General features: G+C 36.6%; 1 protein-coding gene across 7 annotated transcripts in view; it reads left to right on the top strand.

The window, feature by feature from the left end:
- The window catches only part of LOC128857044 (serine/threonine-protein kinase tousled-like 1), a 63,500-nt gene extending 39,097 nt beyond the window's left edge, over positions 1 to 24,403 (top strand). For 2 of the 7 annotated variants that reach the window (XM_054092580.1, XM_054092579.1), the window contains exons 3-8: positions 19,180 to 21,750; positions 22,310 to 22,488; positions 22,563 to 22,755; positions 22,836 to 23,041; positions 23,825 to 24,044; positions 24,134 to 24,403. In XM_054092580.1, coding sequence (XP_053948555.1) covers positions 19,180 to 21,750; positions 22,310 to 22,488; positions 22,563 to 22,755; positions 22,836 to 23,041; positions 23,825 to 24,044; positions 24,134 to 24,403 — 3,639 coding nt within the window. Of the gene's footprint in view, positions 1 to 7,568; positions 10,323 to 17,445; positions 18,270 to 18,806; positions 19,003 to 19,179; positions 21,751 to 22,309; positions 22,489 to 22,562; positions 22,756 to 22,835; positions 23,042 to 23,824; positions 24,045 to 24,133 lie in introns of those variants that run through there. The other 5 variants (XM_054092574.1, XM_054092575.1, XM_054092578.1 and 2 more) reach the window with 5 other exon arrangements.
- The last annotated feature ends 3,590 nt before the right edge of the window (positions 24,404 to 27,993 follow it).

Genomic DNA, 27,993 nt, shown 5'->3' with positions numbered 1-27,993 from the left:
CGACTAATACTATTCGTTGACTGCTTAGTTGCCAACCATCATCAAGTCAGCCAGCAGCAACTCGTTACTTGACGCTGTGCGCCTGTTAGCAGCCAAACAAGTCGTTGCCAGCAATCCCAACTACCGAACCAGCACCGAAACAAAAACCAACAACGTCATCGTCATCGCTGTTATATTGACAGTGTCAGGTGGTGGTGGTGGTGGTGGTGTTGGTGATGGTAGCTAGCGGGCTCTTTTAAAGTTTGCTACATACATGCACATTCTTCTAATCTCCTGGAATAGTTCACACTGCAAGCGAGAGCGTAGAACCCAATTTCACCAATATGTATGTAATGCATGTATGTAGATATGCACACGTGTTCGATCAGGCACAGGGGAAGTCGAGGTGTGGCAATGATGTTATTGTACAAGAAAATCTACAACAAGTATACATTCATACATATGTACTTTTGTGGCTTAACGGTTTGCTAATGTGTACACGAAATGGTGGGTGGTAGGCGCACAGAGAGCGCGAGAATTTTGCAATTCATTGGCGAGTGGGTATTTTTGTTGGAACAACAGTGAAAGAGTATCTATTTAGTAGTTGCACGAATAAATGCCTTAATTCCGAAGTGTAACCGATATACTCATCTGCATGCACATTTAAATGCGTCGTATAATCGGTAGGTTTTTAATAGAAATGTTTTTTTTTTTGTTTTTGTTTTCGTTCTGTGGAACTCTCCTCCTGTTATCGCCAACAAAATTATAATTGCTAAGAAGGAAACGAGTAGGAAAATCTAAAACTAAATTAAAGTAAATAATAAAAAATGGTTCACCTTCCATGGCAAATGAAATTTGATATAAACAAATATTGTTATGAATTAATATTTAAATATTTTGAACCAAAGCTACAGCGAAGTGCTGAAAAATAAGGTGTTTTGAATGCGTTTCGGTTGTATGAACACATCCAAGTGAAATATACGGCTAGCATCGATAACGAATAGCCTTACTGCAGAAGCGTAATATGTAAATGTTGTTCGAAACAATGGCCCGACGATTTTCAAGCTGATGGAAGCAAGAAAATGGCATAAAACATAACAACTAATGAAAGATTGGGAAAGCATTTCTCTATATTATGTGAAAAAATACTTGTAGGCCCCAATTAAGTAAGCAAAGGAGACTAACGACAAAATGTGAAATTAATTTTGAAATAATTTTGTGAGTAGTCAAAAACCTTCAGAATGGATGACCCATTTAATTAGTTTTTGCTTTTATGGATTGGCAATATAATCCATAAATTTGTAGGAATGATTATAAAATATTTATTTCCGTTTTTTTATATGGTAATTCAAAATATTCTGTGATTTTAAATTATTCAGTGAAAATTTGGGCATTTTCAATGTGGCTACATATCTGCCTATGTACATACCTCTTGTATTCCGACGATTTTAGTACAGTTATATCTGGTTCTAATAAACTAATTATGGAATTAAGGGGTTAGGTGTAGTCAGAGGCCCGAAAAAATTATGATTTTCATTTACAATTTACAAAAATATAAACATAGCATTAATACATCATGTTTCGACTTGACTTTAGCAAAATTTAAAAACAAAAAATTAATAATTGTAAAAGTTATCGCTGTTTGTGTGGAGCCCGTTTCTCCAGAAGTCCCTTCCAGTGATCATCACAAGTCCTTGGAGATTCATCTAAACTCAATCCGACAAGATAAATTAGTTTTATTAATAGATAAACTTGAGCCTGATCAAAGCTTTTTCTTTTTGTTTTTCAAAATTTACAATATGTCGGCCTCAGGAATAATTTTTCAGATTTTCGAGAAAAAAACCGACAATTAATAAAAAAAAAATTGAAATTAAAAAGGAAATCCTTCGATTAGACACGAGTTTTTTTGTTTTTCAAAAGCAGTATAAATTTTATTGAAATCCATCAAGCGGTTTTTAAGTTACAGTGATCACCAGTTCAAAAAACATAGTTTTGAGAAAGTCGCATTTAACGTTAATTGTTGAATAACTCGAAAAGTATTTGTCAGATTTTTAAGATATTATACTTTAAAAAATGCAAAAAAATTTCCAATTTTTTGAAAATTCTGACTACCCCTTAACTCTTGATAAATACACGCTTTTTCTGAGATCTTCCTCTTAGATGCTAAAAAATTGTCTGGTGAGAGAGAAATGTTACGTAGGTATCTTTTTATTTCCGAAGTTTTTAACCCTCTGTTGGAGATCTGGGTCTGACGTGACGGGGTTTTTCGACTTTAGACGTGAATTTAACATAATTCTATTGTAGGTAACGACTTGAGCTTCCAGGTAGCTTCCTAAAATCTAGTTTTTTATCGATTTATGGAAATAACCTTTTAAAAAGCATCCTCGAACAGGGCGAAAAATGGACAGACAGGTGTCCAACGGAAGTTTAATTTAGCTACCTCAAATATTTTTGCCAAAGTTGAAACACTAACATGCATTTTTCGATTTTTCTTTACCCATTTCGGATTCTTCCCTAAAGCAGTTTCGTCGAGTATTATTTGAAATACTCGAATAACACCACAAATAAGAGAAGGAGCTCGACCAAACACCTAACAGAAGTATACGCGCCAATTATTTATTTATTTTTAATATAAAAAATTCAGTGATCACTATAGGGTCCGGCACCTGAAGTGTAACCACTTAGAAAAGCTATAAATTTATATTAGTTTGGAAAACTATTTTTATTCAATTCAAAGTAAAAAATGTGTGAAAGTAATACAAAATTAAGATATGACCACCTTTTGCCTTGACTACTCGCTCTCTTCAAAATGGCCCAAGGAGAATAATCCATCGGACTTGCATCTGGTGAATTTGAGAGCCATTGTGTGGACGTTATGAAGTTCGGAACGTTGTGTTTTAGCCATTCTTGGTTCATTCGAACTTTGTGAAACGGTGCCGAGTCCTGTTGAAACGTCCTTGGTCTGCCACCGAAATGTTTGCCTGCCCACGGCTCCAAAGCAACCTCCAGAATACTTTCCCGATAATATTTCGCAAATGGAAACGATTGAAGAGCGCCCATCTGCGGTTGCAGCGACCCAAACCATTACCAGCGGCGAGTGCTGCCTCCTGGTGGCCAATCGATGACTCAAATTCTCGTATGAACGGTCGGTCAAATAAACCCTATCGTTTTGGGAATTTACGAATTGCTGAATTTGAAAAATATTCTCGTCAGAAAATACAATGATCGGAAATTTACCGCTCTCGGGCAAACTAAGCAACGCCTTCGCTTTCTCAAGTCTCTCTTTATCTCTTTCCGTTGAATTTACACAATTATTTATTTATTACGCTTAAAAAAAAAAAATTATATGACTAAAAATTGGCTATTTTTTATATAAATAATATTTCAAACAAATTTCGATAAAATTATTTTTTTTTTATTTATTTTTTTTTTTGTTGAGAATATAATATTTTTTAAATAATGAAACAAGTTTTAATTTTTATTTATATTCATTTATTAAAAAATAGTTTTTCATATTTCTTCGATTACTGCTGAAATCCCTGCAGGGCACTTTTTTGCATGTCTGAATGTAAACGAAAGCAGAAAGAAGGTGACGAGTACGTATTTTAGTTGTTGTTTTTTGTACGTACATAAATTAGGTTTGCCAAATGCATATGAACCGGTTTCGGTTACCAGCTCTTATTATATTATTTATATTGGAAGCAAAGATGAAAAAATTCACGAATACTTAGTTATATTTGTGGAGCTTAGACATGGAGCTTAATAAGACTGCGCACAGTGTACGTATGTAAATATAGTTGCAAGTCCGTCCGGACATTTGTACATATTTTTTGCGATCTCAATATAAATTTTTGTTTAATATTTACATAACTTTTCCTATTATACGCAAATTATATTGCAAATTATGTCACGTTTATGCCACTTTTTCAATTATTTGCTGGACAGCATAATTAAAAAAAAAAACGTTTCTATAATTTTCAACCACTCTTCATAAAACACTTTATGATATGATATAAAAAGCCACAATCCACGCGCTGGATCGTTCACTTAGTGGATCCTATGTGTATAACCCTTTAAATGCAAGCTTTCAATCTATCCAAATTCGTATGTCCGCAACTGTATGTATGTACATATGTGGCTTTTAATAAATACTATTTATCTGTGGGATGGTGCCTACCAACGATTAGGTACTCGTTTCAATTCGCATGCAAGCATTTCTGCACGACCGAAAATTGGCGACATAAACCATCTTTAGTGCCACTATTGAGCGTTACTTCGTTCAACGGTTTTGACGAGTATATTCCACTAGTTGTGCTATTGAAATTGATACGTTGACTGGGGTGAAAACACGAGTGGAACACACCGCAGACATACATACATATGTATGTAGTGCACGTATATATACCTATCTTCTCTTTTTTATATACCTATGCACAAAATGGAATCATTCCAAAATAATTTCTCTAATATAATATGTACGTATGTATGTATGTGTGTAGATGTACATATATACTCGTAATGAAATCTTAAATGTATTTATACATACATAATTGATTGTTTTTAAGTCAAGGCGATGGCGATGACTACATCCACAATGTAACGGAATGTAAAATATGAATGTGTTTATTAAGCTGCGTAGAGATGCAAGTATTGCACTCGTTAATGAGTCAACGAATCAAAGCTCTTTTAGCTGAAGTTTTTAGATTTTTTTACTAAATTTTTTTAAATGCATTTGTTCTTACAGATATGGTTTTTGCTTACATTTTTACGACAGAATGAAAATATTTTTATGGGGTATATTTTGTTATCATTAAAATAAATGTGGTTTGCAAGTAGAGTGGGAAAATTTTGTTCATTTTATTCAAAGGGGATTGCTGACTAGTTTCTTTAAGTTCAGAAGTTCACTACTTTAGGAGAATTGGGAAAGCCTAAATTTTCATTATGCGCATTTGCATAAGGCCAACCTAAATTAATTAATTAATTGCTTAGCTAGTAAGAATGGGATTATATTTTTTAGTTAAATAAATGAAATAAATTAATTCAAGTCAGTTTAAGTTCTTTTGTAATAATTCAAAAATATCCTTAAAAATTTGTGTACACTTTATATATTTTTTGTTTTATTATTTTTATTTTTACGATTTTTTTATTCATAGACTCATACACAAATTGGAGATACATTTTTATTATTTTGTATTTAATTTTTTGTTTTTTTCATAAATACATTTAAATTGGGGATCAACTTTGTGTTTTTATTTGATTTTTTGTGTAATTTTTTTTTTAGTTTATATATTTTTTTATTTAATATATTTATTTTTTTTATATATATTTTTTATTTTATATATATTTTATTTATTGTATATATACCTATTTGTTTTATTTTATATATTTTTTTTTTATTTTTAGGTTTTTTTTATTTTATATATATTTTTACGTATTTTATTTATTTTATATATGTATATTGTTTTTTTATATACTTTTTTTATTTTTATGTTTCTTTATTCATAAATACAAATGTAAATTGGAGATCAACTTTAGTTTTTTTATTTTATTTTACTTTTAAAAAAATAAAGTTAAATTATTTTTATTTGTTTTCTATTTTTTATATTTTTTTTATTTTGTCTACTTTTTTTATTTTATACAATATATTGTTCTTATTTTATATATTTTTTTGTTCATAAACACATATGTAAGATACATTTTTTATTTTATTTATTAAAGTCAAACATACAACCATGGGTTATTTTTACAATGAATGTCCTTAAGAATAGCTTAAAAGTTTGAAATTTGAAATAATTTAAAAACTTTTTTTTATAAAAATTCTAAACTCGCGAATCGGAACTTTGAGAAAAATGTCAAGTATGCAGGTATATGGCCATTGAACTTTGTTATAATAAAATGCCAGTTGAAGTGGCTCAAAGATCGCGTTGACTTTTGATATTTTTTCTTCACTTGGTGTGTCCAATTGAGACACGAGAAAGAAACGACTGGCGCGCTTTGTTAAACTCGGCCAAAATTGCTTAAGCGATTATCGCGCCAATTAAGAAGGAGAAGGAAGTGCTCAAAAGTGGCTCAAAATTCGGGAAGATTTTTGATAATTTGTTTTTTGATTTGTGATAAAAAGCATTTTCATCTGACTCAAATAGATTAGGGCTTATTGTTACGTTTCATCGATTATTATAGCAAAATCTCTTTTGATATCTTAAAGATGATATGTTATTATTTTTTTTATTTTTTTATTATTTTTTTTCTATTATTTTTCAATATTTAGTTGCATAGAAATTTGTAAATATCTTTTGATTTTTATTTGCTTTAAACCAACTTTTGTGCCAGTTTGTGGTGAGTTTAAATTGAAACTCGGTTCCAAGCTAAAAACCAAGTAGCAACTGGACTCTGACTGAAATAATCTATGGTTTTTCTTCAATTCTTGTCCAACAAATATGTATGTATAGAAATAGAATACTTATTTTCGACTGTGATTATGCGCTATTATTTTCTAAATTTTTAAACCGATAATTTTTTAAATTCTTGTTTATTCTAAACTCCTAATCCCATCCTAATATTCCCCTAATCCCATCCTAACATATTCGTATGTACATACATAAATACATATGTAGGTATAGGGGCTTCTGACAATTCATATAACACAATATGTGACGCACAAAGGCACACAGCCGTTCAAGTGAGTTGCAAATCTTGGCCAGGATGGTCAGATAAATGGAAACTACTTTCAACGGTTCTGCAAGGAATTGGCTTTTAAGTTGAGTTCATCCCTTACGTGTATGAAAGTAATTGTAAATATGTTTGGAGTTATACATATGTACATACATATGTATGGTATGTACTAATGATTCATGACTCAAATGGGAGCATTCGGCAACAACTTAAAAAGTTTGCGAATACCTCAACAGATTCGCCGCGAACAGATTTTCAACATAACGATAACGAATAAGTAGCGAACACACAATAAATCACATTCATACATACATACATACATATTAATATTATATGTATGCATCTATTACATATAAACAAGGGAAAAATTGCGAAGTGGAGTGTGGTGCCACGAAGTCGAGCTGTGGATAGGCTACTTTGAAGAAAAGTGGTGAAACCTTTAAAGAAATTAAAGAAACATTGACGTGGCGGCGAAAATTCGTATGTTGTTGGTTGGCTGGCGCGTGTGGTTAGTTAGTTGCGTCAAAGGAAGATATCAGAGTCGCAAAATGCAACTTAAGCCACATACAACATACAACATACAACATCTAGCAACAGCAATAGCAGCAGAATCCACGCAGTGCGAGTAAATGTACAAAATCGACAAAAATAAGAACAAAATATGTGCATATGTATGTATATGCCAAGTCTGACCGAACGAAGGCGAACAGAAAGCAGCTGCAACAACGACGTCAGCGTCGAGTCGTGAAGTCGGCGAATGGACGAGTACAGCATTGGTGTGGTGTGGTGTCATTGCGGCATCGCGGCGTTCTCTAACTTAACCCAAAGCAAAACAACAATTTTAAGTTCAGTCGGTTAGTTGATTATTTTCGCTTCGTTCGGTCGCTTCTATATGTGCGAGGCGAGTACGTTTTACTAATTTCACCTTGGTTCGCCTTGTCGACAACGTGTGAACGGACGGACGTACGGACAGATGGTGGATCGGTCGGTCGGTTGGTCGATTAAACAGTTTGTTAGACTGACGAACATACACGCATATATACTTATGTTATATATTTACATATACATGTATAGCAGAGCGTTGTATGTATAGCGCAATGCAATGAAGTTACTAAGTAAAAAACCGTGAGACGAGGCTCGTCGCGACGACGCGCAACCAATTGCAAACCAAAGCAAAAGCACTGGTATCTGAGTATCTTCTCTGCACTCGTATCTGTCAGTATTGGTTGCGCAGAGCGCACATCGTGACGTGTGTACTCGTTTGATAGACGGTTGAAAAAATTGCAAGATGGAAACAAAAAAAAACGACAAAAACTAAGGAAAAGCAAATAAATAAATAGTCAAGTGATAAATAGCAGAGAAAAGAAGTGAGACCAATGTGTGATAAAACAGGTAATGTGTAGAACACACACAAAACAAAAACGTAATTACTTGTACAAGTGCAAAGTAAACTAAACAGATAGTGAATGTTGGGTAAAAAAAAAAAAGAGAAACAAGGGACGGTAAAAGAGTGAAGCGAGAGAGAGAGAGAGCGAGGGAGCGGATATGTTAGTGTCATTAACAGGGTACCGCAATCATTTAACTATTACACACACATATATATACACAAAAAGAAAAAGTGTAACAACACTGACAATAGTAGAGGCCAATGAGCAACGCGAAATATTCCGGCAACTTCGAGTGATAGCAGCAGGCAAAGTGACGACAATAAGAGTAGCAACGACGAAACGCATATACCGCAGCGACTGTTACTTGCTCTGCTGTGCAATCTTATATAGGCCCAAAACGCAGTGGAAGCGAATACCGAATTCACCTTAGTGAATTTTCGCTGTAAAATCTAGAACACCCACAAGGGTATATGACATTGAACACAACAACCAACAACTGTGTAAGGTCCGTCTGCATTTTGCTGATTCGCCACACAGGCGAATTAATTCAAGGTGGTGGCGCTAGAGCAGCTGGTTTTGCGATTTTTCGGTTTTGAATGTCAAAGTGCTTCATGTTTTTCATTTGCTTTGTTTGTGCGTTTACTTTCTCATGGAAATTTTGACATTCACAACACCAAATTGCAAAAACAAAATGCATCTAAATGCTGTTGTTGTCGCTAAAGGTGATGACCTTAACAGATTCGCCTTGGCAGCCACTGAGCAACTTGCGGCTTATCAAGTTTTTAAATTTTTTGCTCAACATATTTAATAAAAATACATTACGTTTTATTAATACCCTTAAATTTTGTTATATGGATAATGTGACAACGTGCCTTAAACCGAAATCAACAAAAACTATGCATTCTTCCATTTTGAATATCCCATTTCTTGCTACTTTCTTTTCTGTGTAAAATAATAGTCTCAGTTGCTATTGCAGCTGCTCAAATTAAGCTTCAATAAACGACAATGTTGGGCGAAATTTACCATTTGCCGTTCGCTGTTCGCCGGTATTGTGTTTACGCTATTAATCATATCTACATCCATACAGATGTTAGTTGGCAGCATCTTGTCGTCGCCTTATACTCATTTTTATTTTATTCTTTGTGCTCCATTGAAGAATAGCCGAGAATACATCGAAGAATACGAACGGAATAGAACACAAAAAATTGCGAGTGTAGTGCGCTATGAATGAGCAATGAAAATTAAGCAAATCAAGAAATACCATGCCAGAGACAATTATATCTATCGGCTGTCTGCTCTGGTCAGTCATCTTCGTATACCCCAACTAATCAACAGCACCGTCAACGTTGTACGCAGTTGGGAGCTTACCTCGTGCGTTCATTAATTTATAAAAACAAAATACATATATTCAACGTGTACGTGCTGTCAAATTTTATCTAATTCTCTACACCACTTAAACATGACTTAAACTGCAATAAAAAATAAAACCTACAGAGGCATACAAAAGTTAAAAAAAAAAAAAACAAAACGAAAATATAAAAACGAAGATTAATCGAGTGGTGTCTGTTGAACTCTCGCATGCCGAGTGATTGTGCACTCGTTTGTTTACAATACAAACAAACAGCGGGTTGGGATTTGTGTTGTTATTCATATTGGTTCGTGAAGTGCGAGACTCGGCTACGACTACGACGACGGCTACACGGATACGGTCAACTAAACGAGCAGCTGTTTCGTGCCGGTCGTTCGTTTGTTGTGTTTATACCGATCAGCTGATTTCTCTTTGCCTCGCGGCCAATCGCTTATACCAGTAGCAGCCAGTGTCTATCGTGTTTTGTTGTGTTTTTTGTTGCAACGTGCATGACTTCTAATTGTGCGCATATGTTGCCCGCTGCTTCGGGCTTTGGCAGTGTCGGCGCTGGTCTTGTCGTCGGTAGTGGTGGTGGTGGTGGCGGCGGCGGCGGCGGTGGCAGCAGTAGTAGCAGCGGTGCTGGTACATTTACATTATTAACAACTACAACAACCGCCGCAGTGCAGCCAATGTTTACCGAAATGGTTGTAGTTGCGGCAGCGACAGCAGCAGAGCAGCAGCTGCAGCGCCAGCGTTCCAACTCGAATTTGATAACGAGTATAAAGTCAACAACTGCGACGCCACGCGGAAAGCGACGCTGTATGAGCGCGAGTACGCCGACTCAACAAATAATTGGACAAGCAGCAACAGTAGCGGCAGCTAAACGGAATCGCAAACTGTTAACAACAGCGGCAGGAAAAATAACAGTAGAGAGAGTGAGTTCTATTTGTGACTTCCGTTTGTGAAAGGGTTTATAAAATCTGTTCTATATTTATTGCTTGCCTTTTTCTCGTGTACTTCTCTCAGGAGGTGAAGTGAGCGAGAAATATATATAAATATATATATACATATATATGTGTGTGTCTATGTAATAGTTGCCGACTGCTCAGCGTGTTTCATATTCCATTTTCAGCTCTCATTTTCGGTTCTCTTTAATATGCAGTGATTTTCTCTTTTGTTTAATTTTCAGCTTGCACGTGCTGGTGTTTTTTCCGGTTAACATTATTTTTTTTACCTCACTCTTTGCTTTTGAGCACAAAGTTGTATTACATATTAGTGTAGGTAAATACAGATATGTATGTATGTATTTCTTTGATGAAATGTGGAGCAATGCGAATGCCACAGACAGTTAATTTGAAAAATTGGATTAAATCGTTAAAGTCAGATTTGTGGTTGTGGGTCGTGTTTCTCACGCTGTACGTGTATTTTTGCCACTTTCGTTTCGGTTTGTGGTCACCAATTGATTGTGGCAAATAAAAATGTGTGAATGTATGTAGTATGTATGCATGCAAGTGCTTAAATGAGTGTGCATGGGTGTTTTTTACTACACAAAGGCGACGGGAAAGAGTGGAAGCTTCGCATTGCTAATTAAAGCTACAAATTTTGTATATTTAAAGTGCATTTGAAATTTGAAGTGAAACGGTGGCTTAGTTTTAAAGTGCTTCGTATTTATTCGTAACTTTATAATACGGCCTTAGAGCTAATTTCTTGTAACTAATTTTTTAACAATAACAAAAATAATGACAGTCATTTAAAAACTAAATAGTTTTCGTGAGCCTGATGTTTTAACTTTAGTGGTTGGAGTGCATATATACGATATGTAAAACTTTCATTACAAAAAAAATATTAAAAATGTATATCTAGTTTTTCACAAAAAAAAAAAATCATGCTTTTATCTCTCGCTTAAAACTTGCACACATAAATTCATACTTAATCATTGCTCTCATAAAACCAAAACAAATAAACGCTTAAAATGTGAATGAAAAAAAAACGAAGTGTAAAACATATTCGTTGAAACGAAAATAAACAAGAAGAAAAAAGAAATAACAAATCGTAAACGCCACTGCTCTGCTGTGCTGGAGAAAGAAGCAACAAAAATAACAGGCAATTCAAACAACAGAGCAACAATGAACTGTTAGCGAGCGTGGCTCTCCATTTTTATTATTCTCCACCAAACACTAAAAACTTGAATAAATTCGAGTACGTATGAATGTGTGTGTGCAAATGCTGTTAGTGCTATAAATAATTGTAAATGTTTGGATGCCCTATTGGAATTTATATGCGAGAATGTTTACACATCTCTCCATACATACGTACACGAACGTACGTACGTCGTATATATGTGTGTATGTATTAATTTATTTTGTGTGGGGAATGAAAATGAAAATTTGCGTGACGTGACGTCTCTCGACCTTGACTCATCGGCATGAACGGTTAAACTGTGAAACTGCTGTGGTACAATTTGATGCCGTTGTTGCGATCTGATACCAAGTTACCAAGTTGACAAACAAGCAAGCGCGTTGCCATATAGTTAGGAGATTTTATATCTCAATGAAGGAGACGTTTTTATATACTTGTAAATTTTCTTTGAATCGATTTATTTGTTGGAAGTTTTGTATCGCGTAACTTTTGGCACGATGACTTCCTAGTTGTCGGTTGTTGGTTGTCGATTGTCGTTTAGCGCCGATGTTGCCGCCGTTTGCTATATTTCAGCTGATGACTGACTGCTGACTGCTTCTCTATGTGTTCGTTCGCGCATAATCGGGAGCCCATTCGGTGTTGGGGTGGCCGGTGGGTTCTTTAGTTGTGCTCTTTGCTGCTTCTGTTTCTGTTAGTGTTGCTGTTGCTGCTGCTGCTGCTTCTTTTGTTTGTTTAGTCTGCGGTGTTGCCGTTTTGTTTGGGATTATAGTTTCGAAATTGACAGATGGTCGGCACATCTGGCATGGTGTAGTGGGGAAATAACGATGTCTTACTCATGTACGCTACATTCGTCTGGTATCTATAGAATTGTTATCAACAGTGGTAATTTTTTCGATTGAAATGTAGTGGTAACATTTGTTTGCCGTATCTAGACGAGTTGATTTTATTTCGTGCGATGTTGGCTTGGCAATGCAGAGTGATTGTTAAGAATATGCACTGACTGATGGTTTTTTTTTGCTGTTACAAAAACATAAATGGCATAAAAATGAAAAAATATGCATAAAAAGTAATGTGAAAATTAATACAGAGTACAAATAAAATCAACAAAATGGTGCGGAAGCGCTAGTTGGATTCTGGAGGAATCACCACTCAAACCAACAAATAAAATACTATTTTGAATTGGCTAAGGTTATAACCTTAAAATAATAAATGAAGATACACACAAATTCTATGGAAATAAAAAAAAAATCGAAAATTCAATAGTTCAAGTCATATTTTGCTGTTAATTTTTCAATATTTCGTTATAATTTTTGGTATGTAGCCTAAGAGATAACAGCCCAAGCTTTGTTTATGAGCAACCAGAGAGCAAAACTCCGTATAAGGTAAAATTGCTCACAACGGTCCCATTTCGTGGTCTAAGTAGCATCGTTGCCTCTATGTGCGATGCGGCTGCCAAACCTAACCTAACCTAAGGCAAAACTACAAGAATCAAAATAGTGCGATAAGTCGTAACTGTCATTGTCTCATCAATAATTCGATAGCTCCGACTAACATCTTGATAGAAGAGGCATCTCCACATTATAATTGATCCTCCTTTATGTTAAATAGTTTTAAATGTATGCTGCGGTTTGAAAAAGGTGAACATTTTGTGTGTCCCCGTCAGGATAAAACTATTTAAATTTAGACTCATCCGACATCTGAACATCTGCAATCTGTCTTCACTCCCAATCAATCTTCTGGAACTACTTGTGTACCACTAGACATATTGCAACCCCCAAAAAAGTCAATAAGTTTTAAAACAAATAACATAGTTTCTGTTATTAATCACCCCAAAGCGGCCGCCGTAGCCGAATGGGTTGGTGCGTGATTACCATTCGGAATTCAGATAGAACGTTGGTTCGAATCTCGGTGAAACCAAAATTAATAAAAACTTTTTCTAATAGCGGTCGCCCCTCGGCAGGCAATGGCAAACCTCCGAGTGTATTTCTGCCATGAAAAAGCTCCTCTTAAAAATATCTGCCGTTCGAAGTCGGCTTGAAACTGTAGGTCCTTCCAATTGTGGAACAACATCAAGACGCACACCACAAATAGACGGAAGAGCTCGGCCAAACACCCAAAAAGGGTTTACGCACCAATTATATATATATAGGTATATAAAGATACTAAAAGAGCTTCCCAATATTGCTCTTCTTCATGTCACCCACATATTTGACGCCATCTCTCGTACTGCCCTATCAAAACGGCGCTTTAGTGTTACTTGAGGAATGCCAGGCCGGCACTTCAACCATTTCACCTCGTACTGCCAACTACCCGAAAGCTTGAAAATTATCTGAAATCGCTATGAAAAGAAAAGTGCGTGTAGTGTAGTACACATAACAGAAGTGAAACTTTCAAGAAAGGCAAAGAAAGAGGGAGAGATCCGAGAGAGAGAGAGAGAAAGAATATATATCTAAATAAACTCACAACATTTGCAGAGAATACAAATAGACAAAATTTACTAAAAACGAAGAAGGGTCGACCGGTGTAGGTAAACGCCGGACACAAACCGTGGCAACAACGCGCACTACTCCGAGCGTTTATCACCCGCACAAACGCAGCGATTCCAAGACCCCAGCAACGGCACAAATTACCGTAAGGCAATACCAATAAAACCGATGCCGGAATGGATAGCACTTTATATACACACAAGCAGTAGCTAGGAAACGGAAATAAGCGCTAAAAAGTAGGCACTAAAAAAAAAAACGCCAAAAAAAGTGGGACCAAAAAACGCCCGAAACAGTAGGCACCAAGGAAATATAACGCCAAAAAGTAGGCACCAAAAATATATTTCCTACAAGTTTGCACCAACAAACAAGCGCCAAAAAGTAGGCAGTGTAATAACTCTCACTAAAAATTAGCAACCACAAGGAAAACTCAGTAAAAATAGCCTAAAGTGTATCTAAGATATATATAAGGTATAGCTCTCTCACTCCTTTTCCTTTACGTTATATCTTTTTCTCTCTCGCGGAACGAGAATGCCCAAAACGTTGCATAACCTTGAAATTTTACTCCATTCTCGCTCATCCATCGACGCCTAAGAAAATTCACTTCAAAAAAAAAAATTTCTTGAACTAAAATTCTCGTTAGCAAGAAATAGCCTTTTAGCAACATTTTGCTTCAGCAGAAGAGCGTCTTTGGTCTTTTTGACTCTAAATTTTTCTTAATAAGTCTTTGCAAATGGTAGAAGTGTCGACGTTCAAAGAAGATTTACTTTGAGTGTCACTTGAAGATCCAAACTGGTTCTTTTTGACAAATGCGCTATATTTTTTTTTCAAAACTTGGAGATATTTTTGATTCTAGTCCAAGTATTTCTTTTTCAGGCTTATATTTTATTGCATTTTCTGTTATTCTCTTGGAACATTTCAACGTTTCGACTACTTTTCGGTATAGAAATTCGAAGGACTTTTATCTGCTCTCGAAGCTGAACGCTACAAAGCTGTCGTTAGCCCATTGTGATTGACTAAATTATATTACAGGGTGGTTTATTTAATATACCATATACTTAAGGGGTTATACGCAGTTATGACTTTCAAAAAAATCGATTTTTTTTTATTGCATTTTTGTAATGTATGTTACATATATTCAAAAGTATACGCACGAAATTTGAAGTAGATCTAAGCAACACTTTCGGAGTTATACCTAAATATGTAGAGATGCCTCGGCACGTTTTAAGGTAGGTATTGAAACTTTAAACGTGTTTTTTTCAAAACGGCATTTTTCAAGTCGGTGTACACGATATCTCGAAAACTGCTTGTTTGATCGGTCAACTGTTTTAACTCAATCTTTAAAGATACATTTTCTAGTAATTAATCGTTCCTTTTGTAAATCTGATACTTATTTTCCATTTTATAATCAATTTACGGCCAAATTTTAACGTAAAAATCGAAATCATTTCTTTTAAAAGCTGTCATTTTGTGAAAATTCACTATTTTGATTAGCCGAACGATTAATTACTAGATAATCTAATATATTAACAAAATTTGTTTGGTTTTTTGATTTCAGATAATCCAATCCTGAGTTACGATGTACACCGTAAATCGTCTTTTTTTAAAGGAGGTTCCAGAAATCGCCTGCAGCGCGCTCTATAATCAACATTTTCATAAATAAAAAATTTTGTTACGTTCTTGAAGGATGCTTTTATAACCGCCAAAAATTTTAAAATTAAAATATTCTGAAGTTTCTTCAGGATAAATCCTTGACAACCCGTCTTTTATTTGCTTCATAACTGCGTATAACCCCTTAACCTTTCTCTTATAAAATCCCTTTATCCTTTACAGTTCTTTAAAATCCACCATATTTCGAAACAAATATAATAAATATTAATTTGATTTTCATGACCCCATCATTTCATTTCGCACAGGCTTAAAAGGACTCACGTCACAAAATAATCAACAATTATAAAACGACGCAAAATATTTGCCCTTTGATAACGGTTCTTTGTTACAATGACATATCAGCATGAAATTTAATAATAAATTCTTGCCAATTTATAAGAATTGAAGCCGCGTGAGGTTTTGAAATATGTTAGAGCAAATGCACCTATTATTTTTCACATGACTGTATTTACATACATACATTCATAGGAGTATTTATGAATATGCAATTATATATATGTAGGTACATATAGGAAAATGTACTTGTTTGCACGTCTGCCAAATCGATTTTTTAATAGTTTTATTAATTTCAATGAAAGTCAATTATTATCTAGTTGATAAAAATATAATAAGGCGCAACATTTTTTTTAATTCGCCTTCTTCATTCAAAAGCGTATAATTTGTAGTTCTTTTTAGGTTTCTAGGTATTTCAATAAAAGTTAATTCATAATTGTTAAGAATTATTAAAACACAAAAATTAAGAATAATTTAATTCATAAATCCATTATTCTTGACAGTTGCTTTGATTTTATTTTATTTACCATATCAATAATAATTCTTTTTCTGTTTTAGTATATTATTTTTTTTCTATACAATAACGATTTTCACCCATTAACAAATACTTATAAAGTGTGTGATGAACAATTAGGAATCGACAATGACGAGTATACTTGGTCGGTCGGTCATCCGTTAAGCTCTCAAACATATGTCGTGCACTTATTAAAGTAGAGTTGCCCATTATAAAATTTCACACACACACAAATTAAATATAAACACCTTAAAATTTGCTTGTCTACCACCAATTCCCCAGATTCCGGTGTTGTATAGTTGGCAAGATTGAGATGAATTATTTTTGCAATTATTTGCAAACAAAGCAAATAGCGGAACACAAGAGCACGAGTGAGCCAACGCGAGAGACGTTCACGCCTTATATACGTCAATGCATTTGTGTGAATGTGTTCTCTGTTGGCACAACAATTTTGTATGTATCTCTTTACCTGCTCATTTGTTGTGCTGTTTTGTTTCCTTCGCTGTATTATCACGCTGTTATACTTCCCCGTTTGCTCCCAAATTCGAATATATTGAATTTATTGTCGAGAATAAGGTATGCTCTTGTGTGTGTGTGCTTTCATGCCAGTCATATATTTATCTCGTTCTAGCGTGAGCGCATGAAAAGTGTACGAGCGGAACTACTCATGCTCACGTAGTTAAAGTGTTGACATTCTTGGTCTGAGGGAAAAATATTTCGCTCTAAGCACGTTTGTCCCTTTTTATAAGTGTGATTTCAATGTTTATCAATTAAATAAGATTGAATTATTGTGTTTCCCATGTGTGCGAGTACATTTGTTTGCCCGTATTAAATTGTAAGCGGGTGCGTGCCGAAAAGGGGCATAATATGGGGATTGAAAGGCAACACCTTTTTTGTCGCATTTTTTCTCATATACATACACATTGATAAATTGGTGAGTATAGCTCACGGTATGTATGTAATTTTTCTTCCTTCCTTTTACACACTATCATGATTGGATCGGTCAGTCGTGTGCGGAGTAAATGAAAAAGACGTCGAGTGTAAATTAAAGTAATTTGCAATACAAAAGTGATATTTGTGACAAAAAAAACATTTAATAAGATGTGTGAAAAGTTGATTGTGCTTAAGAGTTGAGTCTTATTAAAACTTTGCTAATAATGAGATGGTATTCTTATAGTGGAAAATGAATGGAAATTATTAAAGAAGTGTATGAAATGTGGAGGAAAAATGTATTTAATTTTTTTCGGCAATGGCTGCCGACGACGAAGAAACACAGCAGTGGCAGTGGCAGCGACAACAACAAAATGCATTAGCAAATAAGGCGACGTCGACGACGACGACTACTACTAGACAGCAACAACGATGACGAAGTGAAAAACGAGAAATAATCGAGTGACTGACAGCCGACTCGTTACAGTTGGAAGCAACTTGGGTGAACTCGTTAAGACTAAAAAGAGACGAAGCGAGACGTGAAGAAAAACGAATCGAAGCAAAGAATTTTTTTTCGCTCAAAGTCAGAGAAAGAAGTTTTTGTGGTCTGCAAATAATTACTAGTCGCCATTTGTTTCATTTAATAAATATTAAAGAATAATTCATAAAGTGTTAGCAAAAAATTAAAAAATGAAAATAAATATTCACGTGCACGGTACTTGGAAAGTAATAGTGATTATTTTTGAATAGTTTTCAATTTATTTGAAGCTTTGCGATATAAAAGCATTACGAACCGTGGTGAAAATCACAAAAACCACGAATTTAAAACGTAACGCAAAGAGAGCAACAACGAAATGCGGCATTTAAAAAAGGTGACAAGAACACAGACATACAAGAAAGTGGAGAATTAGTGTTGTCCGCTTCTTTTAAATATGATAAGTAGTTAAAGTGTATTCGTAATTGATTTTGATAAATGAAAGTTTAGTAGTTGAAAGTAGATTTGCGTAGTAGTTGCGTATTTCGATGCAAAAAACTAGTTAGGGGAAAAGTAGTGCAGTGCGAAGCAATTGGCTACTAGGCTGACAAGTTGACGAGTACTCGCCGACGGTAGCCATTTTTGTTTCTGCCCTGCTTTGACATTTTTACTATTTTTTACATTCGTTTACTCGCACGTTCGTTCGTTCGTTGGTGGTACGTTCGTAGGTTTGCTTGTAGTTTGGTAATTCGTTAGTTTGACTCGTTATTGCGTGGACCTCATCCGCATCGTCGACGGTTGTTACATATGTACATACATATATATTTATCTCTGCCATAAATATGTGTTGTATTTCGTATTCTGCCAGCTGCTAGTTGATCGGCCGGTCGGTGCTAATCGATTATTAAATTAAGCTTGTTATCGATATTTACAGGGTCGTGCTAAGAATGTCAAATTGAATTTGTGTAGACAAATTTAATTGATTTAATTTATCAAGTAAAACTAAGTAGAGAGTACAAAAAAAAAAAAACGAAAAACCTTTCTTGTTATAAACTTATGCAAATAACTTTTCTGGAATTAAATGATGGTGTCTGCAAAAATGGGTATTACCACAACAATGTATGCGAATTGTGAGTTTTTAGTTATTACTTTAGTCGTAAAGTTATATGAATATGTGCATTTACTAAATTCCATTCATTACCATCGATATGAAATACTTTTTGATGCGCAGTAAACATAGATAGTTTTGTCAAACGTAATTAAAAAATTCTAATGTTTGTGTTTTCTATTTGTTTTCTCATTTGCAGATGTCAGCTGGCGCTCAATTGCAGATGGCACCGCAGACCACTTCGTCGATAAGCCATCATCATCAGACCCAGCAGCAGCATCATTTTGGCACAGCACATCATAATCCACAACAACAACAGCAGCAGCAACAGCAACAACAACAAATTTTAACACAACAGCAACAAATAACGCAAACACATCAGTTACAACAGTTGCAACAACAGCACATTACGCATCATACGACGCAGCAGCAGCAACAGCAGCAGTCGCAGCCGCAACAGCAACCGCAAACACTACACACATTAGCCAATCATCATCATCACCAACAGCAGCAGCAGCAAACACAGCTTCCGCATCCACATTCGCACACACAGCAGCTGTCCCATCAACAACAGTTGCTGCAACAGACGAATAGTGGGCTCGCAGCTCCGTTGCAGCAGCAGCAGCAACCAGCTGCCCTGCAGCAGCACACGCATAGTGGAGGCCATAGCAGTAATCCCGATTCGAATATGAGCACAGGATCATCCCATAGCGAAAAAGATGTTGCCGACATGTTAGGTGCAGCAGGCATTCCCAGTCAGATAGGTTTACTGCCTAATAACGGAGCCCCGGGGGCTATGATGAGCAGCAGCGGTTTGGGTCAGGACGTAGGAAGTATGATGGGCGGTGGCGCAGGTGTTAGTAGCACACAACAACAGCAACAAGTGCAGCATAATAATATGGTTGGACGACTTGAAAAGCCACCACGTAACACAACTGAACGCAAGCGTAAGCGGAAAATTCCACACACCGAAGATAGTGGTGGTGGCGGTGGTGGCGCAGGAAGTGGCGGAAACGGAGGTAATAACGCTGGAAATGCGACTATTGTCGGCACCGGCAAGGCGTCCAAAACTTCTAGCTTGATCGGCAGTGCACAGACACTAAACAAAGCAAATTTATCATTGAATATAGGTACACCAGCGGATCGGTGCAACTTGCCGGGCGGCAAGAATGCAAGGCTACTCCAACATAGTAGCATGGATAACAAAAAGATCAATGAGTACTTCAATAAGCCCCTTATAACAAGCAGCGGTGCTACAAATAGCCCTATGCGTCCGCACACTGGCGGCTCGAAGAGTCCATCGGCTGCCGGTGGCGTGCAACAGCAACAAACGGCGCAGCAACAAGTGCAAAGTGCAGGCGGTAATGCTGGTGGTGGCGGTAGTACGGGCGCTTATGCCATGTATCCACCTAGTCCTCAACAGCTGAATGCAGGAGGCGTACAAACACCCACATCGCAAGCGCCTGAATTCCATCATTACAGCGCTGTGCCGGTAAACAATGCTGCCAAGCAGCAGCGTCAACCTCCACCACAAACTTCCAACGCAATGGTTCCTCCCCAGTCGTCCATAGTCGGCGTGTTGGCAGGCAACATGGGTAGCTTAGGTGGGGGTGTAGTTGGCGGACCACCCCCACCGCCAATGGGCCCCACACAACAGCAACATATTCCTGCAACATCGGTAGCCACTTCGGCGCAACAAACGCTAACCAGTGGCGTAACCTCGCAACAGCTGGCCGCAGTGCAGCTGAATTCATTGCAGCATGGCGGAATGATGCCAGGCGCATTGGGCGGTATGCAGCCGCCACTGCCACCGGTACCGGCTAGCACCATAGCGAAGGCAACCCAAACGGATCTCTCGTTCCAAGAAATCAAGGAACGCGACACGGAGATCGAATCGAGCAAGTCGAAGCTCGACGAGATGACAAGACTGTCCGATGAGCAGAAATGCCAGATAATCGCTCATCAGAAGCTGATCGACCAGCATAAGTCGCAGATCGCCAAGTGCATTGAAGTAGTGAAGAAACTGCTGAAAGAGAAGAGCAGCATCGAAAAGAAAGAAGCGCGGCAGAAGTGCATGCAAAATCGACTGCGTCTTGGGCAGTTTGTGACGCAGCGCGTAGGCGCCACATTCCAGGAAAATTGGACAGACGGCTATGCTTTCCACGAGCTTAGCCGGCGTCAAGATGAGATATCGGCCGAGCGTGAAGAGATCGATCGCCAGAAGAAGCAGCTGATGAAAAAGCGACCCGCGGAATCGGGACGCAAACGCAACACCAACAGCAACAATAGCCAACAGCAGCAAAACTCGAATTCAAATGATTCGACCAATGTGGCTGGTTGTGATCGGCTGACTGGCGGCGGCGACAGTGGCATCGGTTCGACTGGTGGCGGTGGCGGCGGTAGCGGCCGTGGTCTGTCACGATCCAATTCCACACAGGCCGGTCAAACGCAATTGTTGCACAATGGAGGTGGCAGCGGTGTTGGCGGTAGCAGTGGTGTTGGTGATCGCCTCTCCGATAGAGGCGGCGGCGGCAGCAGTGGCACAGGCCGCGGCGATAACAGCGGCGGCGGTGATGCAACGTTCCTTAAACCCGACCCCGTGTCGGGGGCATACACAGCGCAAGAGTACTACGAGTATGATGAGATATTAAAATTGCGGCAGAACGCACTCAAGAAAGAGGACGCCGATTTGTCACTAGAGATGGAGAAGTTGGAGCGTGAGCGCAATCTACACATACGCGAGTTGAAGCGGATATTAAATGAGGATCAGGTAGATTGAATTTGCCAAGTCCAGTTTTATATGAATATTTTTTATCAAAAAATATACTTTTACACTCTGAAAAATGCTTGCAGTTAAGAAGAGGTTTGTCGCTAAACACAAACAAAATTTAAAAGTTCCAGAAGGCAATTTTAGGGATTTGATACTTTTTAGAATTATATTGATTGAAATTGGAAATATCAACTAAAGCATTGCGAGTATTTTAAGTATTTTCAAATAATTTTCATCTCAATTTAAATGAAATTAAATTTCCACTCGCCTATAAACTCAATAGGGCAGCGTTATGCCGGATGCTAAAATCTGGTTAAAACTAAAAATGGGCTGTCTTCTTTACTTTTTTACTGCTTTACTTCAATTTTTTACTTCTTTACTTTACTTTTTTACTTCTTTACTTTACTATTTTACTCCTTTACTTTACTTTTTTACTCTTTTACTTTACTTTTTACTCCTTTACTTTACTTTTTTCCTGTTTTCCTTTTGTAACACTTCATTGATTGATTTATTTCCTTCTTTTTATACAACTTCTAATATTCAAATTGTATTTTTTTAGTCCCGCTTCAACAATCATCCAGTGCTAAATAATCGTTACTTGCTGCTCATGCTGCTGGGCAAAGGCGGCTTCTCCGAAGTGCACAAGGCATTTGATCTAAAAGAGCAACGATATGTAGCGTGTAAGGTGCACCAACTGAATAAGGATTGGAAGGAGGACAAAAAAGCCAACTATATCAAGTGAGTATCAAAAACATAGCCACCCACCCAATTATGTTTCTCACATCGCCCGTTGTTTGTTTGTTTGTTTGTAGGCACGCTTTGCGAGAATATAACATACATAAGGCATTGGATCATCCACGTGTGGTCAAGCTTTACGATGTGTTCGAGATAGACGCCAATTCCTTTTGCACAGTGCTCGAATATTGTGATGGTCATGACTTAGATTTCTATCTAAAACAGCATAAAACAATACCAGAGCGTGAAGCACGCTCAATTATTATGCAGGTAAGTTTAAGTCACACAAAAAAAAAATGCATACGATTTGTGGAAATTATGCCAAATTTAATTGTTGCTGTGCATTTTAGGTTGTTTCAGCATTGAAATATTTGAATGAGATTAAACCACCAGTAATACACTATGACCTGAAACCAGGCAACATACTTTTGACTGAGGGCAATGTATGCGGTGAGATTAAAATCACCGATTTTGGTCTCTCAAAAGTGATGGATGATGAGAACTATAATCCAGATCATGGCATGGACTTAACATCACAAGGCGCGGGAACCTATTGGTGAGTATGTGTGGGGCAACAAACAAACACACGCATTAGCGAGAAAAGTGGCATTTTCGGCTGGGTGAAGAAAACTAAATTTTCGCATAGAACCAGTGAAGATACACGTAAAATTTCTAAACTAAATGAAGATAATTATAATTATTAATATGTTGTTGTTGTTGGTGTAGCAGCATAAATACTCCCCATGCATATACGGGCAATGCTGCTGTAGCAAGGCGCATTCATTCATTCATTCATCCATTCACTAGGCCAACAACAATGGTTTTTACGTTAAATTGTCAAAGCAAAATATTGGCGGCGAAGTAGAAAATAAAGAAAAAAGCTGACAGTCACATGGACGCGGCGAAAGAAAGAAAAAGAAAAACAAATCAGCTTTAATAGATTCGCCTTGAGCTGTAGTGACTGTCCTTGGTAGTTCGGGTAACGTAGAACCGAACGATTAATATGTTGTGAAACCTGTCGCTTGAATATTGGAAAAGTGGAACTGCCAGAGCAGACAACTGGGTTTTATTATTGTGATTTGGGTAGTAGCTATTCACAAAGAAAGACAGTTGCCACTCCGGGTGACATTAAAGTATAAAATATATTTGTAACACATGGGCTCAAAAGTCCTGGGTCTAACAAAGAAAACACGTTTTTTTTGTTTGTTCAAAATTAGTTTTATTGTGGCCCTTTGTGCTCTCAGGTAGCCATAGGAACTTTTATATATATATAAAATCTATACAATGCATTCGAAGCCTTGCAACTTACCAGCTATTTTCATAATTTACCCTTCCATAGGTATCTACCGCCCGAATGTTTTGTTGTTGGAAAGAATCCGCCGAAAATTTCATCGAAAGTCGACGTTTGGAGTGTTGGTGTTATTTTCTACCAATGCCTCTATGGTAAGAAACCATTCGGCCACAACCAATCACAGGCCACCATCCTTGAAGAGAACACAATTCTCAAAGCCACAGAGGTACAATTCCCCAACAAACCAACTGTCTCCAATGAAGCAAAGGTACGTTTTAAAACGATAAATTTTTCGAAATGTAATAGAAAACTTGTTAATTAATAATTTTTTTTTTTTTTTTTGTGTACTTCAAAAAGAGTTTCATACGTGGTTGCTTGGCTTATCGCAAGGAGGATCGCATGGATGTGTTTGCTTTGGCGCGACATGAGTACATACAACCGCCTATACCTAAGCATGGGCGTGGTCAGTCGCAGCTGACGCAACAGCAGCAGCAGCAGCAACAACAGCAGCAGCAACAACAACAGCAACAGCAACAACAGTCGACTACATCGCAGGCGAATTCCGCTGGTCAGACGTCCTTTTCGGCGGGTATGTTTGGTAATCTGAATCAATCGAGCTCGTCCTAGCTGCAGACGAAACGTAACTCAAATTCCTAATTGCTGATGCTGATCGCGAATAATAATAATAACAACAACAACAATAATAATAATAATAATCACAGCAACAACAACAATAGTAGTAATACCAATTACAATAGCAACAATTGTTATAGCATCAGAAGTCGTAAATATAATCTTAATTGCAACATCAGCAACAGCCACAACAACAACCACCATCATAATCACCACTACAATTACAACAATAGTCATTGCAATCAACAAAGTAATGGGCTAAAAGTGGCAGCAGCAGCAGGAGGCGGCGGCTGCGGCGAGCTAGTCGAATCCATGGAGACGACTGTGTTGGAGAATACGCAAATTTGCATGTATGCGCACAAAAAAACCGAAACGCCAGCCACAGCAGCGCCACTGGCACTAGCTACTGCACCAACAATAGCCGCTGAGTATTATAATGGCAACAACAACAACAGCAGTAACAACAACATACAGCCCGAGTTGCGTATCAAACGTCGCAGACAATGTGTAGCAGCGGCTGGCAGAGAACGAACTGTGGTGGGACACGGGCGCAATGGCAGTAACAGCACAGTTAGTCGTCAACTGAAAACGTCGTCGCCAAGCAGACATTACCATCAGTATCAACACTGCCGCAAACAAGACTTGTAAAGAAACAAGAAAAAAATATGAAAATATGAACAAAAACAAAAAAACCGATGCTGATGGCAAGTTGCACTACTCCCAAAAAAGCTGTTGCTGTCTGTCGAATGCTGACAAATATTTGAGAATGCTTGACCTAGCGATATATGCAGAGTTAGAAGAGAAATTTATTAGAGATTACAAACCTTTCGAAACAAAAAGAGAAAAAGAAAAATTGAAGAATTGTGAAAAAAAGCAATCTTATTTAGACGAAAAATGTGATAATGTACTTGAATTTTTGTCAAATGAAAAGAAAAAATAATAGACACAGACCACCTGCGTGCGGTGCGCTTGTGGAAGTCACTAGTGGCGAATTTTCGAATTTGCAGCATTAAAAGCTGAGAGAGAAATGCGTGACGACAACAATAGCAAATTGAACATTGTTGGGTGGATTAAATGTTGTTGGCTTTTGTAAGCGCGCGCGCTAATTGAGCGTTTAGTGATTTTTGTAACGGCAAGTTTCAGCCAGCGCGACACTACTATTGCGCTAATGCAAAGCGCAAGCAATGCAAAGCTAACGCAAATTATGTTGAGTGTGAGTTACAGGCATACACGCGTTCAATTGGCATTGCTAAAAATGCATGTATGTATATACCATGCATAGGTCGATGATTAAATGCACGCGCATTTGTGGTTACTTTTCAGTTTGTTCTGCTCTTTCATGTGTATGTATACTTAAAACCTTATAGAGAAGCCTTGAAATGCCTTTAAAAAATGCCAATCGGTTTGCATTTTCGTTTTAAATTAGCTTAGCTTATTAAGTTCGCTTTTAAAATAATACAAATAAGCTGCAAAATGTTGTACAGTGTAATTTTAATACTTAAACACACACAAATAGTCGTTCTCCTTTATTTTTGTATGTAAAAAACTCCTTCAGTTGTTTGGTTGGTTCATTTATTGTACAGGAAAATAATTTTTGCGCATACGCACGCACGCCAACAATTCGATGATTCGACGATGAGATTTTAATAAAGTTTGCTAATTTTGATTTTCGAAACGAATTGCTGCAACAACAAAGTAATGCATGCCGCACGCATGCAGCAAATGATGAAAAGTGTACATAAAAAGACAAAACAAACGAAATGGAAATCAAATCATAGAAATTCAAGTATGACAAAAGTAAAAAAAAAAAAGCTAGAAAGGCGCGCAAGTCTAGGTTATAAGCAGTGGAATGCGTGAATTCCCACCAAAAAAAAAAAAAAATTAAAAATTGTATATTGTCGCAGGGTGTAAAGCAAAAAGAGTTACGCAGTATGAACAAAATACAACAATACAAAAACAAAAACACATACAGGCAAACAGAAGAACAAGCATAAGCATAAGCATAAATACGTCAGCAGCAGCAGCAGCAAAACAACAACAACAACAACAAGAACATTTAGGAAACCAACACGTAAACGCGCACGCAAATTTACCATAGGATTATCTCTAACTAGCATTAACTCACACACACATACATACATTATATATATATATATATATTGTATATATATATAAATATATAGGAATCTACATAAGCATAAGATTGTAATGAGATATATATATATATATATATACATACAAACAAATATAGGCAAGCAGCAGCGCGAGTGTGTAGGTGACGAAAACAAAACAACAAAATGAAAGAAAATAAGAGCAAAAAACCAAGCGAAGTATGCAAATAAAATAGTATCGCAGTTAAAAAATTACACTAAACTTAAGTTAAAATGTAGAATTTGTGAAGGCGTTGCGAAGCGCAGAAAAACGAATGCTCTAGATATGATAAATATGATAAAAATGATGATGTTGGCTAGCATAGCCAGTGAGGAGGGGAGGGGGCGGGCGTGTGCTGTAGGCGGCGTAGGTGCGCGAGCCAGCCGCAGCCCAAATTTTATGATTAATAATATTATTAATTCTTAACAATTAACTATTGATTAGCAGAGAGAGAGAGCGAGAGAGTAGCAAAATAAAATAGCATGCTATGAAACACAATAAAAAATAAATAAAAAAACAAAAACAAAAACAAAAAACGGAATGTAAAAGTGAGTAAAGAAAGAAAGAAAAAAAAAAACAAACAAAAAACGAAAACAGATATAAAGTAATGCTAATTATTGGTATAATAATGGAAATTAAAATTAAAATTAAAAGAGAAAAAAAGAAAAAAATCAAAAACAAGAACTATACTACCACTTAAAGTAAACAAGCAACAAGAATATTTATAGTTTTAGCTATTATTATTAATATTATTATTATTATTAAATACTAATAATAGTTTATTAAATTAAACAAGTGAATAAAAATGCAAAAAACAAAAACACAACACAAATAAATAAAACAAGCAGACGTTAAAAACACTATATAAGTATGCAAGTATGCAAGTATGTATGTAATGAAGAAGTGTAGAAGAAGAAGAAAAATAAAAAAACCTAACTATAAATGTATAATTTAATGAAAAAAGGAAAAAAAATAACATGCAAGCGTTATAATTTGAAGCCGAAACAAGCCGATGATGTGATGTTGATGATTGACGGTGTCGATGTTGAGCTGCCGGCACAATCAGCCAAAAGTAACAGACTTTTGCGGCGTTAAAAAACGTTTCCACGACAGTCGGTTCTACGTTACCGCAACGATCCGGACTTATATCCGGTCAAGGACTGACGCTCCAGCAGCATTCCCCGTAAGTAAGTATGGGGAATGTTTATGCTGCTACAACAACAACAACAACAACAGCAGCACTCTTTTGAGGCGTTAAAATTAAGGGGGGAGCCTGGTTTATGAGGTCTAAAAATTGCATCTCTTTGCGATTTTTTTTTTAAGGAAAAAATTAATTTAGCACTGCAAAGTTTTTTCTATCTTTTAATGAACATTTAAAAAGTATACAAAACTTGTGTACTGGTTAAAATAAGTTGAAAAAAATGTTTAACATA

Source organism: Anastrepha ludens, chromosome 3, assembly GCF_028408465.1.
Source record: "Anastrepha ludens isolate Willacy chromosome 3, idAnaLude1.1, whole genome shotgun sequence".
NCBI lineage: Eukaryota > Metazoa > Arthropoda > Insecta > Diptera > Tephritidae > Anastrepha > Anastrepha ludens.
The sequence above is the reverse complement of the archived record's forward strand: the minus strand, read 5'-3'. Positions and strand labels throughout refer to the sequence as shown.